The sequence below is a fragment of the Amphiura filiformis genome, chromosome 13 (genome assembly GCF_039555335.1).
Source record: "Amphiura filiformis chromosome 13, Afil_fr2py, whole genome shotgun sequence".
In the NCBI taxonomy this organism is placed as follows: domain Eukaryota; kingdom Metazoa; phylum Echinodermata; class Ophiuroidea; order Amphilepidida; family Amphiuridae; genus Amphiura; species Amphiura filiformis.
Window position 1 is genome coordinate 4,187,599 of NC_092640.1, and position 12,218 is coordinate 4,199,816.

At 37.0% G+C, this 12,218-nt stretch overlaps 1 protein-coding gene across 1 annotated transcript in view; it reads right to left on the reverse strand.

The window, feature by feature from the left end:
• Positions 1–3,283: 3,283 nt before the first annotated feature.
• The window catches only part of LOC140167909 (putative transporter SVOPL), a 37,795-nt gene continuing 28,860 nt past the window's right edge, over positions 3,284–12,218 (reverse strand). Inside the window, exons 5-14 of the mRNA XM_072191199.1 lie at positions 10,797–10,868; positions 9,823–10,016; positions 8,962–9,085; positions 8,335–8,472; positions 7,968–8,041; positions 6,520–6,797; positions 5,575–5,686; positions 5,287–5,458; positions 4,876–4,986; positions 3,284–3,555 (exon numbers count right to left, since the gene is read on the reverse strand). Of these exons, the coding sequence (XP_072047300.1) occupies positions 3,547–3,555; positions 4,876–4,986; positions 5,287–5,458; positions 5,575–5,686; positions 6,520–6,797; positions 7,968–8,041; positions 8,335–8,472; positions 8,962–9,085; positions 9,823–10,016; positions 10,797–10,868 (1,284 nt within the window). The 3' untranslated portion in view covers positions 3,284–3,546. The remainder of the gene's footprint in view (positions 3,556–4,875; positions 4,987–5,286; positions 5,459–5,574; positions 5,687–6,519; positions 6,798–7,967; positions 8,042–8,334; positions 8,473–8,961; positions 9,086–9,822; positions 10,017–10,796; positions 10,869–12,218) is intronic.

Here is a 12,218-nt window from a genome sequence, read left to right on the forward strand (position 1 = left end):
GCCCACACTGACCCACTTTTCCACCAATTAAATGCCCTTAAGATCCATGACATTTTCAAATTTCAAACAGCATTTTTATGCATAAATTTCATTACAAAATGCTACCAAATGACCTCTACGACAACTTCTTTACTACTAATGACGACATCCATACACACGATACCAGACATTCTAAAGACTTTCAAATCCAATTATTTAATACGGGTTTTGCTAGCAACACCATCAAAACACATGGCGCTCTCCTCTGGAATGATCTTGACCAATCCCTTAAACTCATCCCGTCTCCTACAGTATTTAAAAAAACATTCAAACAAAACCTCATCAATGGATATTTACATGATGATGATTAAAGTGCTTTCTCCTGCATGATGGATTTACTGCGCTGCTTTAGTTCGCATTTTATGCTTCATTGATTTTTCGGACTTTATGTTGTCTGTCTATGGCATTCATAGAATTTGTAACCTTATAAATATCGAATATTGCATTTAAGCTATAGACTTGTCTGTAACTTTCAAATGGGTGCCACAACTTTACACGCTTTGCGTTTCTGTGGCATCCACATCTCTCATACCACATTGTTAAAATATTATTTTGTAATATTAATATTGGTATCTCAATTATAAATTATTTGGCATTGCATTGTTACTAATTTATTACAAAATGTTTTTTTTATATCATGTTATTTATATGTATGTGTGTTGAGATGAAAATAAAACTGAACTGAACTGAACTGATGCAAACGTCTTTCTAACGGTAATAATTTCATTTTGATTGAAGGACATTCAATGACATATATGGTGCTTTATCTTTGAATTCGTGGGTAACGTCAATTCATTTAAGCTATCATAACTTGTCCCCTGGTATGACTTGCTAGTAAAGGCCTATATGCACAAAGAGAGCACATTGGACGTGACATGATATGCTCCATCAATAATGTGATTTCCTTTATTAATGACATTTTAAAGTGGAAAGTTAACATAGAGAGAATTTTGTCCCGCTTTCGCTGGAATTGACCATATATATATATATATATATCTACTGGATCGCTATGTATGGAGAGTATATGGGGATTTCGTTGCATTGTTCACTAGGAACAGCCAATGTCTAGAGATACGTAGCTTTTGTCCTTGTCTTCCCAGGCAACGCCCAGACAATGGATTACCTTTGAGGTTTCAGTGCCCAGGAATGTACAGATATCCAAAATTGAAATCTAAGTTAGGTTGTCATAGTTTTGCCAGACTTGTCCAAACCATGTCCAGAATGTGGCTAGCCTACTTAGGCCAAAAAAAAAAAATAGTTTCTCGTCATAACTTTTTAAAAAAAGGAGGACGAGGAATTTTTTTTTTTTTCAAAATGGCCGATCCAAAATGGCGGTTGACCTTCTTTTTTCTTCTTCAAAATGGCGGATCCCAAATGGCAGATGAACATTTTTTTTTCAAAACTACCATCGCTTTCTTGTGATTCATTTTCAACACGGGGGATGTTTTGCTACAAAGTGGCCATCACTTGTTTGTAAATCTAGCTTTTTAACCTGAATAGTGTACTCATTCAGACTGGAAACAAATACAAAAAAGACAAGCATCGCTCCGAGGTCTGTGATATTTTCGTTTTTGTTGTTTTTTAAACAAACATTTCAAAATAAAAAAAACCTTTTTTTTGATGCGGCAGCCAAAACGGATGCGCGCGAGGACGAGAAACTAATACTTTTTTTACTTGGCCTTATCATGTCAAACCAACTGTTTACAGAGCAATCAACATTATGTGTAAGAACAAGGCGAGTAAATAGCTTGGAAAATATGTAGATAATTGGAATGACCACTATAAAGACCTGCCTCTTTTGACAGTACATACAGCTGTTCATGTATGCACGAAATACAGCCTTTGATGCTTTTAATTATCTGGTCTGTCCCACGATTACCAGGCCATTCATTCCTTTATCCCCAACATGTACTACGTAGCTTTAATTTAATGCGTATTTGCCATAGCATTTCAAGGTAGCATTAATCCATGTTAAGGACATGTCTGGGTAATCGTGGGACAGACCTGGGCAATTTGATTTAATTTTGGATATCTGTACATTCCTGGGCAAAAACCCTCTCAGATTATCCCCTGTCTGGGCAAAGCCTGGAAAAAACCTGTATCTCTGGACATTAGGCTTTGCTAGTGGGATTATACTTTAATTAAAGTTGTGTTTGTAAACATGGTAAACAAGAAATGTTTTCTACTATTGCTTTCTTGTTCAGATCTGGCCTTAATCTCCCACACACGGGGTGTAGATTTCAAATAGAGTCACCCTTTCAAGTAAACCTATTTGAAATTCACACTCCATGTGTGGAAGATTAGGATTGTCTTCCATATAGGGGTGTATGGATTTCAGCTGGAATAAACCAATTCTAAAAACGGTCTGGTCAATTTGACTAGATTATATGAGTACAATGTACAATACAATAAGATCTCACGGGATTTTCTAGTCAAACTGAACTACTGTCACATTTTAGCAGATTGATGCAAAATTAAGCCCACTTTGACACGATTTCTAGTCAAATTTGAAATGATTTGCTCAAGTATGTGTCCATCATGACGTCAGAGGTGACACCTGGTACTGTAAACCCATCCCATAAAGAAAGTATCCAGTCTAATGTTGGTCCATAAGTCAAAGAAGGGATGTTAAATCAAGACCTACCAGAAGTATGTTACAGATAAATCTAGTCCTTCATTTGTCCAAAGTGGAAAGAGTTTATAATCATTCTATAGACTCCGCATTTCTCACGACAATCAACACGTATACCGTTAATATTTAGATAGTTACGTAAATGTGTCAAAAACAACCAAAAAACATTTAGCTGGGAAGTGATTGTGCATTTGTGATATAAAGTATTCATGGTTCATTTGGAAATTTTGGAATAGGAAGATCAATCTTGTAATTGTAAACACATTACATGCACACATACGTATCCACCCCGTGACCCTTTACAGGTATTTGCCGGCAAATGGGGACTCTGTACATAACTATAATATTTCTGCGCATAACCGTGGTCGTTGACCCGAATTGCACTTTTTTTTCATTTTAAACGGGGGACTGATTTTTGATAGAGTACATACTCCCAAATGCATTATTAGGCAAGCTTGCAACCAATTGCCCAACTCATCCAAACGGGGACGATCCTCTGTTGCAGTAACGTCCACGGTTGGAATGTTGTAGAGTTTTAAAAAAAACGTCCGCATTTGCCGGCAAATACACCCTCCCCCCTCACACACACACCCACCCCCACACACAACGCCCCACATATTCAAAGTCTGTGGCATATTTGTAATGTCCCAACTTACATAATAACAAAAAGTAATGTATAGCTACATTTCTATATTTGATATGTCCTCAGACTAACGATAGGGCAACTCAGGTGGCATGTACATCATCATTGCTTTAGCATCATAATTATTTTCAAATAAACATTATTGTAAAAATAAATATCTACGAATACTACCAAATTGTAACATTGAAGACAACAGATCACTACGGAGATGTATGGCAATCCACTCGCATTGTCACGTGTCCTGAAAGTAATAATGATAAAAACAACATTAGAAATAATAAAAATAGGGTGTCTGTGTTAATTTCGCTACAGTTTGCCCAGGTGTGCCTACAGTCAGATAGTGCAAGTTACAACATCGTCGTAAAGGCCGGCGTAAAGGTTTTATACCAACGTTTAGCAGGGAAGTGAATTGTGATATAAAGTATTCATGCTGCATAATAGGAAGATCCATCTTGTAAATATATTACAATACATGCACACATACCAATCCACTCCTTAACCCTTTGCCGGTAAATGGCGACTGTATACATAACTATACTTTTCCTGCGCCTGACGTTGACCTGATTTGCGCATTTTTTTTTTCATTTTAAACGAGGGACTGATTTTTACACCAACAATAGATGACACACTCTCAAATGCATTATTAGGCTAGTTTGCAACCAATTGCCCAGCTCATCCAAACGGGGACGATCCTCTGTTGCAGTAACGTCCACGGTTGGAATGTAGAGTTAAATAAAAGGTAAAGGTTTCATCCCAACGTCTACGTCTGATAACAGAAAAAGGCACACATGTAGGTACATTTGTTTGTTTGCTTTTGTATCACTAACCATATGAGGACTGACTGAAAACACACTCTTTCTTTGAGAACAGATACGTGGAAAAGATCCACACCATTTTGATGACGCATATAACGTTTCGTGCTGTGTAATCATACAGCGCTGTTCAATTCTTCTTAACAGTTTTGATTGATATTTACCTTCAGAAGGGCATTTTATTACCGGCATCATGTATGTCATCGTATGTATCTTGTAAAGGCATGGAGCACATAAACTATTACAGAGCTCATACCTGTAATAGTTTATGTGCTCTATACCTGTAATAGTTTATGTGCTCTATACCTGTAATAGTTTATGTGCTCTATGCCTTTGCAAGATACATACGGAGACATATGATCTGTTACTGGTCCTACTTGTAAAACGTGCCAACCGGGGATATATGTATGTGTGACTATCCAACAAAGACTATTCAAATGCGCTATGCTATGTTGAATTGCATACGTGGATAATTATACTCAAGTAATTTGTGATAGTGTACGCATGGATGCGTGACCTAGTTTTTCACAACACCCCTTAAAGATTTAACTTTTATTCCCAAACAAGAACAAATGTATAGCACATTATTTTGCTCCCTAAATAAGTAAGTCAACCAAGTTGCTGTTTTTAAAATCAATGTTTCTTTTTTCTCATAAACCAGGCCTGCACGTTATATGCCTGCACATAATCGTAATGTACAATGTATTTTATTGAGTGGCTGTGAGCTCATACTATCACTGTTATCTTACCTTTAATATACGACCACTTGTTTCGGGTAGTAAACAGGATAGTGCGCCACCAAACACACTTAACAACATGTATATAATTATAGCCCCGGTAGTATTCTTCTCAAAAAGACTCTGTGGAAAATAGGTACGAATATATGGTTAAAGAAGACGCGTACGTAGGGTTTATACATGAAAATGTCACAAGATATGTTAATAATACCACAACTTTCGGTACAATTACCGAACTGGATACAACTTATTAGACTTGAGTCCAGTCCACGTTTACGGAGTTTTGGGTTAGGGTACATACGGCCGTCCTGTGCTGAGACTAATATAGCAGAGCTGTACCCAATTCGGTCGGTCCTAACTTTCAAACAGAAAGAGTGAAGAAGAAAGAAAGGAATGAAATTACGGGGAAACATTATATCTTACCTCCGCCACAAAAGGTGTAAGAGCGCCCGCTAGTTTAGCAAAAAACTGGCCCATTGACATTGCTGCTGACCTTGTGGTGGTGGGGTATGCTTCTACCGTATATAATGGTAGTGTCCCGTATACACCAAGTGTAAATGCACGAGCCAGGAAGATGAAGGCAGTCAGATCAATTCTAAAGGAAGGAGAAAGAAAATATATATTTTACCTACAATCGAAAAAACAATTGGCACACTTTGCTCGTCTTTTGGTATTTCTCAAAATAGTTATACAAATCTTAAGTTAACTTACACGCTTTTGAAAGCTACTATACTCAGAAAACACGTGCCACTTAGTAGCATAGCCACTCCCATTCCACCACGACGCCCAAACATGAACACCAGGAATATAAGAAATGGACCACCTGTTAAGAAAGAAAAAATATTGTCCATCAGCAAAACAGAACGCGTGCTTTTCATATTACGTTATCAATGCCTTAAATAATTAAAGTGCGTTTGTTTTTTTCACTTCACGACTGAATCCTTATAAGACTATCTGTCACTGATGTGGTTGTCGTATAAGCTAGCGGCAGTACGTGACGTAATGTGTCAATGAGTTACAAAGGTCTCATTACATGGGGGTACGCTACAGGTAATGTTGAAGTTCTCATTGCATGAGGTACGCTATATGTGTGGTTGAAGGTCTCATTACATGGGGTACGCTACAGGTGTTGTTGAAGGTCTTATTGCATGGGGTACGCTGCATGGGGTACGCTACAGGTGTTGTTGAAGGTCTCATTACATGGGGGTACGCTGCAAGGTCTCATATGGTATGCTACGTGAATAAAAAGAGCACTGGTACCAAGGACATGAAGTAGGGAGAGCCGGAGTTTAAAATCCTACTCTTCTCAAAATACCGCAAGATGCATACATACAGGTGTGGCATACACGGAGTGGGCTTTACGTCCCCTACGAAGGACGAAGCACTTCCATGGCTGATTTACCCAATTTCTTAGATGCTACCAATAAATAATGAGAGAATAATTTCAATCTATTCAACCAGAGTAATCCAAACATACCTGGGAGTAACCAACGTTGTGGTCAGTACCACTGACCTTCAGCTGGGTTGTGCTGTGGTTGCTCCAAGGTATGTTTGGATTAATCTGGTTGAATAAATTGAAATTATTCTCTCATTGTATGATTCCCAGATGATTGAGAGTATTCACAATTTAATACAAATAAATAAATTTTTGCATACCTAGTATATCTCCAACAGAACAGGCAAGAAATTCTAAATACTCCTCGCTGTTAAGTATATTCGAGTTACACGTGTCCTCCTTGCCTTCTGCACAATTCCCATTACTTGGCATCGATTCTGCGCCACTGCTGTACATATTGACTGGTGAAGGTGTTGCAAATATAGCCGTGTCATTAGGATCGGTGACATTGGGCAATGGCATATCACCGCCGATTGGAATTTTCAGAAGACGACTTGTCGATAATGCTAAGCCATAGTAGCAAAAATATGCACAAAACCTAGAACAAAGGTAATTGGGAATATAAACGCATTATAATACTATACATACAGTTGGTTTTTGTTTGTTTCTTTGTTTCTTTTGTTTTATTTTATTTATTTTTTTGTTTTGTTTTTTTTGTTTTGTTTTGTTTTTTTGGCTGAGGGTTATTTCTACCAAATTTGACATGTTCCTAAAATTATAAAGTGACTCGAAGCGCCAGAGATGAGATCTAGGCCCTCTTACATCACCCTGGACGGAACCTGAATCCAAAATCAAAACTACAAAGGGGTATTAAAGAAAATACCAACAAATGTCTCAACCTGTGAAGCTTTAAAAACGGATCACACTGACTTGATACATAAAAACACTAAATTCCTAAACATGGTTACGGAAACTCAAAGTGTTGAAGGGCTAAATAAACTATATTCAGAATTTTCGGTTATTTAACAGGCAGATTTTCCAGTGAAACCCGTAGAATTAAGGGTTAACACGGAAAAGAGGAAAGTGGCTGTGAATTAACAGCATTCGTGGATTTTCCGTGTTATTTTCCCCTTACGTTCCTTCACGGGCTCTGTAAAACTAAATTCATTTTTAACAATAATATTTTGCATGGACTTTGAAATGATTTATGTTCAAACCTGGTGCACATTTTGCCAACATTCTACGAAATCTTCGCGATTTTGCAAAACCAACCGATGAAAAGTTTGCATTTTTGAAATGGCTCCCACTCTCTAAACCAGACTTCAGAAATTTGCTAAGTTAGTATGTTTATTAAAAACACATTGCATCCAAGCGGCTGAGTTACAATTTGATTTAAATAGTATAAAACATGAAATAACATTAAGATAGAATAATTGCATAATAAACATTTAAATATTATGAAAAACATTAAATATTGCACATTAGAAATTAATAATACCTAACAAAAATGAGATCATGGGGGATTACACAAAACAGACCAGCTCTCAAATGGGTCTGATTTGAACATGGGGGAATTCATAAGAGCAGACCAGCTGCTTCCAAGAAGAATGGATCTAAAATTCTAAATATTCAAATAATAAATTAAAATAAAATAGCTATCATGGAAAAAATTTGCACTGATCATTGAGCAGACCAGCTGCTAAATAGCCCAACAATGCTACCTCGAACATCCATGTACTACCGCTAAGAACCTACCTAGGATACTTACCACACGATATTTAATAGAATAGTTTGTGTTGCATAACCGTCACCAAGAAGCTTCCTTATAGAGCCCCTATTATCCTGTAACAAAATAAAAATACACTCACATTGGTATCGACTTAAGATGAGGAGACATTGACGTCTTATATCTTTTCCAATCAATATTATATTCCATTTATTACCTATTCCATAAAGCATTACAATTACAACTCTTGTAAGGACCGGATTTACCTTTTGCTGGCCCATGGGTACGGCAACATGATTTGCATGGGATTCAATTTTAGAACGTTATGCGGTTTCACGATATAATACATGAAAATGAATTGAGACAAACGGCATATCACTTGCAGACCACAACATTAATGTTTACTTACTATTTCAACGGTATCAATTTGAATTAAATCTCCTTGAGTCAATAACACATTGTTTCTATCCGCCATATCTTTTAATGTTGCTCTGGCCGGTTTTAGGTAGCCTTTAAGTGCATAAAATCTTGGAGACTCTGGGAAGAGCTGTGCAAATTAATGGAAAAAGGTATATATTCTTTATTGCAATACTGTCTTTTTCGATTGGCAGCAACTCTGCTCCCACACAGTTGGTAATGTCATGGCTGGCAGTCTACCAGGCTGTGACATTGACTACAAGAACATGTTTAACTAACTTCACTCTTTTACACTCACCAAATGTCGCACACTGGTGGGGCTGGTAAGCTGGATTTACATAGGAATTTGGGCATGTAATGCTTACAGAAATCCGAAATCCCCATGGTCGGACGGGGAATTGTACTTGAATGAAATTAGTCCAAAAATTACAAGCACCCCTATACATACACGCATTCCTCGGGATATGGGGAAACACTTGGAAATTGCATTAGACTTCATAGACTTCAGACTCCTTACAGGCCAGTTATGGAACATTACGACGTCACTAATTGTGGATGGCATCCTTAGTTATATTTATACTATTATTTGAGACTGCAGGTTGTTTTCTTCTTCACTTACCCAAAATACCATAAGAACCATAACACACGGGGCAAGAGAGTAGACAGATTGCCATCGCCATCCCATCTGTTCTAATACAAAATAACCAACAGTTGATATATATACACTACCTAGGCCATAAAAACCTGCAAACAGAAAGAACAGAACACTATCAGGAATGAGCCTTGGACACTGGGTATACCAGATGAGTCAAACTTGTTTACCAATTGACTCGGGGTTTCGTGAATAAAATAATGATAATTCGAATTCGTAAAGAACTTTTTTAATGTTTTAAAAATACTCCACTTTACCCCGAAACCAACGTGGAAATTATTTTGTCAACAGCACACCTTTGTTCCATAACCATTAAGGTATAGGACATTTTTTGTTTTTGCTATAGCCCCCGAATGAAATGTATTTAATAATATTTGTACTCACCCAGGTAGCATTGTGTGTGAATTTTACATCCAAACTAAGTGCTATTCTTTTTTTATGGGCATTTTCGTGTCTAAAATGGCCCAAAATGATGTTTTTTTAATATTGCCGTCCATTTCTATTCGTCACCCCCATAGACTTTACATGTAAAATAAAAAGGCTCATAAAAATTTAATAGCACCTTGTTCGGATGTAAAATTCACTCAAAATGTTTGGGTGATTACAAATGTAATTAAATACTTTTCATGCGGGGGCTATGTGGAATTTTGTTTAATGTATTCCATGTACAATGAAATTTCACAAATGTCCATTGGAAACAAAGGTGAGCACTCTACATTTCAAGTTTATACCATCTATTTGGTTGAAAGGTGATCATTGGTGAAATAGTATTCTCATGAAGGCACTTGTAACGTACTGGAATAGATTGCCGCTATACGACTCGTACTTACAATTTGAGCTAGTATAAACCATACTCTGTATCTAGCTGGGGTCATTTCTCCTAGATAGACCACGCAGATTACTTGAAGACCTACGGCACCAAAGCCTATTAGAAAACGTAATATAATGAGCCATCCATAGGTGGGTGAAAACACGAACAAAAGGCTGTAGAATCCTAACCATGCGGCGATTAAAACTAAACCCTGTAAAAAATAAAAGACATAATTATACAATTAAAGATACAATTATAAAATCGCTAAAATTTGTCCAGCGTCAGTATAAGGTATCATGCTCAATGGCCCTCAGATATGCAATTGACCTCTTCGGTAAATAAACATTATTTGTTATCAGGATCTAATCACGAAGCTCCCGTGGCCGAGGTCCTGGGGTCCTGAGGTACTGGGTTCGATTCCCAGGCGGGATCACTTTTTCTGCTTCCTTTATTTTCGACGGCGAACCTGATAAAAAATAATGTTTATTTATATAATTCCCGTCGATCATGCCACTGGTTTCCCTGTTCGGTAAATCCCATAATTCTTTGCGGTTAGACCTGAGATGTCGTCATTTGACATCACGCCGATGTTCACATCTTTAAGCGAACATCGCTACTGCGCATTTCAAAGCAGTAACAATGTGCTCATCGGCGAGACGACATCTCAGGTCTTAATGCAAAGAATTAAGGGATTTACCGAAAAGGGCAATTGAGAACACAAAGGGGTTATCAGCTGTTTTTTTTCCTCACAAATTTGTAGATGATACACCTGGATGGAGTGAAGCAAGCAAGATAAATTCTCTTGCCCGAGGATACAACACGTTGGCCCTGGTATAAAAATACGCGTAAAAAAACACCTTTCTTAAAGGTTCTAATAATTGTGAATGCGATTACTAGTTCTGAAGCTATATAAAGGCGAATTTGTAACGGTTGCGTGCGTTACTTTTGTTAAATCTTTATGTTGCTGAAATGTCTTTAAGTGTTAACGTACCGGTCTTCTGCCGTAGTTGTCTATGAGTTTACTGGCTAATGAAGCACCAAATAATTCACCTATAAACAGTGACTGAAATAAGACAAGAGAGAATCGACTATAAAGAAACAATCAATCAAACAAACAAACAAGCAAATAATATTATAAATACATTGCAGTTTTAAAATGCATGTAGAACACACATATTTTAATAAAATGTAATATTTTAGGTACCAGAAAAAAAACAAAAGCAAGTTTTGTGATGTCTGTTTCAAGCTTTTCAATACCCTGTACAACGTATCTTTGTGTATGCCTAGTCATTCATTCTTAGGAACATACAAGTAAACACAAAACGTTTTAAGCGGGTAACTTATAGGCTATTTTGGGGTTTTGGTTTTGGTAGAAAACGTTATAATAACATTCTATGTCGGGTTGTATAACGGTCATGAAAACGTTTTTAAAATGTCTTGTATGAAAACACACATTTTGAAAATGTTGTCGAAACGCCCGGTCGAAACGTTAACTGTAGAATGTTTTTTTGGAACGCATTATGTGCGGCATATTTCAAAAAATGTTTTTGAATGTTATGAAAACGTTGCTGCCTTTATATAACCCGACATTTAAACGTTTTCTGGCAACCTCTTCTAACCTTTTGCGAATGATGTTGAACACGTGTTGCGTTTGCTGGGATATTATTAAACCATAGTCTATGATTAAACATATCTTACACGTGTTGATTTCTGCATTACGAGCATACCTGTGTCCTCGAGGTTTCAAATTGATCGACTTTACTCGCGAATACTAAAGACCCATCCAGTTGACCAGGTAAACTTTCAAGGGCAACCCAATTAAGTAGACTTAAAATCAAGTTAATGTTCACCTCTATACCATCAAACTTTGCACAGCTCCCAACTTAATGTGTTTTCCAGATATTTGGAGCGAAAAACAAAACAAAAATGGATTCCCTCTCTTTTTGTCCGGGGGGGGGGGGTACTTAGTACAAATGACCATACAGGGACGTGCCGCAAATATGGGTAGCATTTTCCGCCTTTTGGTAGATCAGTTACCCCTTTTTCTAAACCAATTTTGGTATATGAATGGGTCCAAATTTTTCGAAAAATAGCTCAATCTTGTCTCAATTTAGCCAGAATTTCGAAAATTTCCCCCCAAAATTTGGGAAAATTGATTGAAACTAAGACAATTTGGGTTAAATTTGGTATATCAATGGGTCCAAATTTCTTGAAAAATTGGTATATTTATGGGTCCACTTTCAAATTTTTGTACATCTTGTACATCCCCTTATGGATAGAGTGTAATTTTCAACGAATTTGACCACTTTATTGGTCACTTTTCCCCAAAATTAACAATTTTACAGGTAGCGGATTCGAATTCATCATCCCTGAATTGACAAAACATCCCTCAGATCTTTTAGTACATCTTGTA